Genomic DNA, 2151 nt, shown 5'->3' with positions numbered 1-2151 from the left:
GAAAATCCAGATAATCTTTCTGATGCACTGCATTTATCTTCATAAGACTATTATAATATGATTAAGGATTTCAGAGATCATTGTGGTTTGCATTAAAACTGATTGTACAGGAGACTGTACATGTACATTTATTCAGCGTGATGAACTTAATTTAGGGTGGTAGTAGCTCTATCTGAGGGGACTTGGCTTGGGAACAGAAGGATCGCTGGTTCAAGTCCCTGCACAGACCAAATATGGAGTGTGGACTGGTAGCTGAAGTTTCCAGTTCACCTCCTGGGCACTGCAAACCCCCAACTGTTCTGGGCTTTGGGGGATTGTTTGCCCCCTCATTCTGAAAACTCTCCAATGCATGTGTGTGTATTTCCTGTGCGTGTAAGAGTAAAATAACAGCTAAAAACAATTCCCCAAGAGGAATTAACAAAGTATACATTATTTATTATTATTATTATTATTATTAGTAGTAGTAGTAAAATTAGTAGTATTATAAGTATTAGTATTATTAACTAGAACTAATGCCTGAATGAGATGGCATTGATTACTTTCAGAGTGTCTCAAAGAGTGTATTTATGTTTACAGTGAGGAGGACACCTACATTGGCTACCTGCCTCTCGCCCATGTACTGGAGCTCAGTGCAGAGCTCGTCTGTTTTTCCCATGGCTGTAGGATCGGTTATTCCTCACCTCAGACTCTAGCTGACCAGGTAATGTATGACTGAAACTTCCATTTCAAGTCTTAATACAAATGATGCACTCCAAATCTGATTCTCCAACCATTCTTGTGTTTCTTTTTCCAAACAAAAGTCAACCAAGATCAAGAAAGGAAGCAAGGGGGACGTCAGCGCCCTGCAGCCCACTCTGATGGCAGCTGTCCCAGTACGTCAAGACAGTACACTCAGCACAAAACTACGAATGATACAGTATAATGTTTGAGAAACCTTAACCTTAATAGTATATCTCATTGAGTCACTCTTCAAGTCTGTGCAAGTGTTTCAAACAATGTTGTTTGGTCTGGTCTGGAAGCAGGTCAGATACTGAGTCTTTGTTGATAGTCCAGCTGTGGAGTAGCAGTGACAGAGTCCAGCAGGCCTGGATCTGCTGGTTCTGTCTCGGAAACACTGTGACGTAAATATTCTCTGCCTCCTACCGCTTGCCAATTTCTGCTCTTCATCCCACAGTGATAGGCACCCAGGGGCTAAAATGGCATATTTGAGGTTGTCTAGTCTTGCTTGTCTTTAAAGTTATATATAAGTGAATAATCTAATTAATCTTAATTTAAGAGTTCACAATTTGGGGGAACAAAAGTAGGGCATGCGGTGTGAGCTGAAAAAGAATAGTGTGCAGTCAGGGTGCTACCAATAAATTCATCTTATAGGGTATCCACACAGCCAATAATATGGTTGATGGATCATTGCACTCCACAATCTGAGGTTTAAAGCTGCTACGATTCCCTTTTTAAATTGACAATGCATTGAAATACTCTGTGTATGTGATAGTGGTCACTCATAATGACAAACCACAGAGATTCCTTATTTGACACAGCAGTTCCTTTCAACTACGGTACATTGTAGCAACTTTCGGTAGATTTCTTTGGTGTTACTGCCTGCAACGTTTGGTTCAGTCTCACAGCTCCAGCAACCTCATTTCAAGCTGCAGCATGTAGCTTTTCAATTAAAAACATCTCCAAAACCCCACTATACACTTCAACGTTCACTATATCAGCATTATAAGGTGATATTGGGTTAGTGTTGTGTTTACTAGATATTTACACTGCAAGTTTGAGATTCCTCTTATACTTTTGTTGTGATCTACTGTAGCTAGTCAGCTAGCACTAGCTAACTAGCTGGCTACGATCATGAAGTTTTTTTTATACTTAAAGGGACAGTTCACCCCAAAATCAAAAATGCATATTCCTCTTACCTGCAGTGCTATTTATCAATCTAGATTGTTTGGTGTGAGTTGCCCAATGTTGGGGACATCGGCTATGGGGATGTCTGCCTGCTCTCCAGTAAAATGGAAGTTGATGCCACTCAGCCAAAAAAATACATTTTATAAAAACTCCACCGAATTCATGATCCGGTTACTAAATATAATCCACAGACCTAGTTGTGTGAGTGGTTTCATGCTCAGATAGATAGATAGATAGATAGATAGA

General features: G+C 40.0%; 1 protein-coding gene across 2 annotated transcripts in view; it reads left to right on the top strand.

The window, feature by feature from the left end:
• acsl3a (acyl-CoA synthetase long chain family member 3a) overlaps positions 1–2151 on the top strand; it is a 27552-nt gene that overhangs the window by 17666 nt on the left and 7735 nt on the right. For both annotated transcript variants that reach the window (XM_032504883.1, XM_032504889.1), the window contains exons 7-8: positions 577–700; positions 801–872. In XM_032504883.1, coding sequence (XP_032360774.1) covers positions 577–700; positions 801–872 — 196 coding nt within the window. The remainder of the gene's footprint in view (positions 1–576; positions 701–800; positions 873–2151) is intronic.

The sequence above is a fragment of the Etheostoma spectabile genome, chromosome 3 (assembly GCF_008692095.1).
Source record: "Etheostoma spectabile isolate EspeVRDwgs_2016 chromosome 3, UIUC_Espe_1.0, whole genome shotgun sequence".
In the NCBI taxonomy this organism is placed as follows: domain Eukaryota; kingdom Metazoa; phylum Chordata; class Actinopteri; order Perciformes; family Percidae; genus Etheostoma; species Etheostoma spectabile.
This window is presented reverse-complemented; position numbering and strand designations above follow the sequence as displayed.